The sequence below is a fragment of the Octopus bimaculoides genome, chromosome 30 (assembly GCF_001194135.2).
Source record: "Octopus bimaculoides isolate UCB-OBI-ISO-001 chromosome 30, ASM119413v2, whole genome shotgun sequence".
NCBI classification, from domain to species: Eukaryota; Metazoa; Mollusca; class Cephalopoda; order Octopoda; family Octopodidae; genus Octopus; species Octopus bimaculoides.
In genome coordinates this window covers 1,228,681-1,229,931 of record NC_069010.1, presented here as the reverse complement: position 1 = coordinate 1,229,931, position 1,251 = coordinate 1,228,681, and the positions used below count along the sequence as shown (strand labels likewise).

General features: G+C 36.5%; 2 protein-coding genes across 2 annotated transcripts in view; one reads left to right on the top strand and one right to left on the bottom strand.

The window, feature by feature from the left end:
- Nucleotides 1-1,251, top strand: part of LOC128251273 (acyl-coenzyme A amino acid N-acyltransferase 2-like) — a gene marked incomplete at its 3' end in the record, with an annotated part of 93,108 nt that overhangs the window by 84,493 nt on the left and 7,364 nt on the right. The gene's annotated exons all lie outside the window — the stretch shown is intronic.
- The window catches only part of LOC106873586 (acyl-coenzyme A amino acid N-acyltransferase 2), a 5,661-nt gene continuing 4,516 nt past the window's right edge, over nucleotides 107-1,251 (bottom strand). The window contains exon 2 of the mRNA XM_014921020.2: nucleotides 107-1,248. Coding sequence (XP_014776506.2) covers nucleotides 489-1,248 — 760 coding nt within the window. The 3' untranslated portion in view covers nucleotides 107-488. The remainder of the gene's footprint in view (nucleotides 1,249-1,251) is intronic.

The following is a 1,251-nucleotide window of genomic DNA, read 5'->3' as shown; positions in this document are numbered from 1 at the left end:
TGATGACAATGTTATTTTACTAAATTCTTCATTTTCAAAATAAAAAAGAAGAGAAATAAAATAAAAGGCAGTTAATTACAAAAATAAATTTGGTAAGAAAAGAGTCAACAATATAAATGTGTCTTTATTTCATAATTAAAAACATTATAATTGTTGTAAAATAGTCATCATCTGATTCTCATCCTCATTGCAATCATTAATATCGATTTCAATCTTTGGTACAAGGCCAGCAATATCAGACGATGAGAGGAGGGGATGAGTCAATTACACTGATCCGTGTTTCAACTGGTACTTATTTTAGCAATACCAAAAGGAAGAGACGTAAAGCCAACCTTGATGGAATTTGAACTCAGAACATACTGACAGACAAAATGCCGTCAAGCATTTTGCCTCGAGCACTACCAGTTCTGACAGCTTGCTGCCTTATAACCATTATTGATCTCGTTATCACAAATATAAACTACACTATCAAATCACTGTTGAAATTTTTATAGATTTTCAGCAAAAAATTCCCTTATCTTTAACCAGGACTTTTCTTGTGCTTCAGCATGTGGTCGAGGATAACCCCCAAATACCGTTGGACGGCCATACAAAGCAGTATAACAAGTGTGAAACAGAGGGGTGTATGGGGGTTCCAAAAGGTGACCTGCACCCTCATACATAATAAATTCAACATCTTTTCTCTTGGTTGGTGTTAACTTGTCAAACCAGAGGTAATAGTCACTTGTATAAACCACCTGGTCATCACCGCTAATAAGAAACAATACTTTGCTACGACAAGTCTCATCGAAATAAAACAGTTTAGATTCATCTACTTTCCACAATGCCAATAAACTCCCATCATCTTTCACTTTAAAACTGCCATAGTCCAGAGAAGAGCTTGGAAGCTGTTTACCATTATGGCGGATGCTAAAAACAAAGAAGGCTGGCGAAGCGTTAATACTTATAACAGCGCTTACTTGTGGACACTGTTTCACTATGTATAGAGCTATTATTCCTCCTAGAGATGTTCCTAAAACACCTATACCATTCTCACTGGAAACTTGCTCGTGGTTAATAAACCACTCAATAGCCTCTTCGAAATATTCAAAATCAACCTCGGTGATGACTGAAGGTAAGTCTTTATAACCAAAATAAGCCAAACTTAAAGTAATAAATCCATGGGATGCTAACAAAGCACCTCTGGATTCTATCAAAGAACCAGTGCTACCAAACAGATCTATCACAGCAGGATATCGTCGTCGTTGTCTG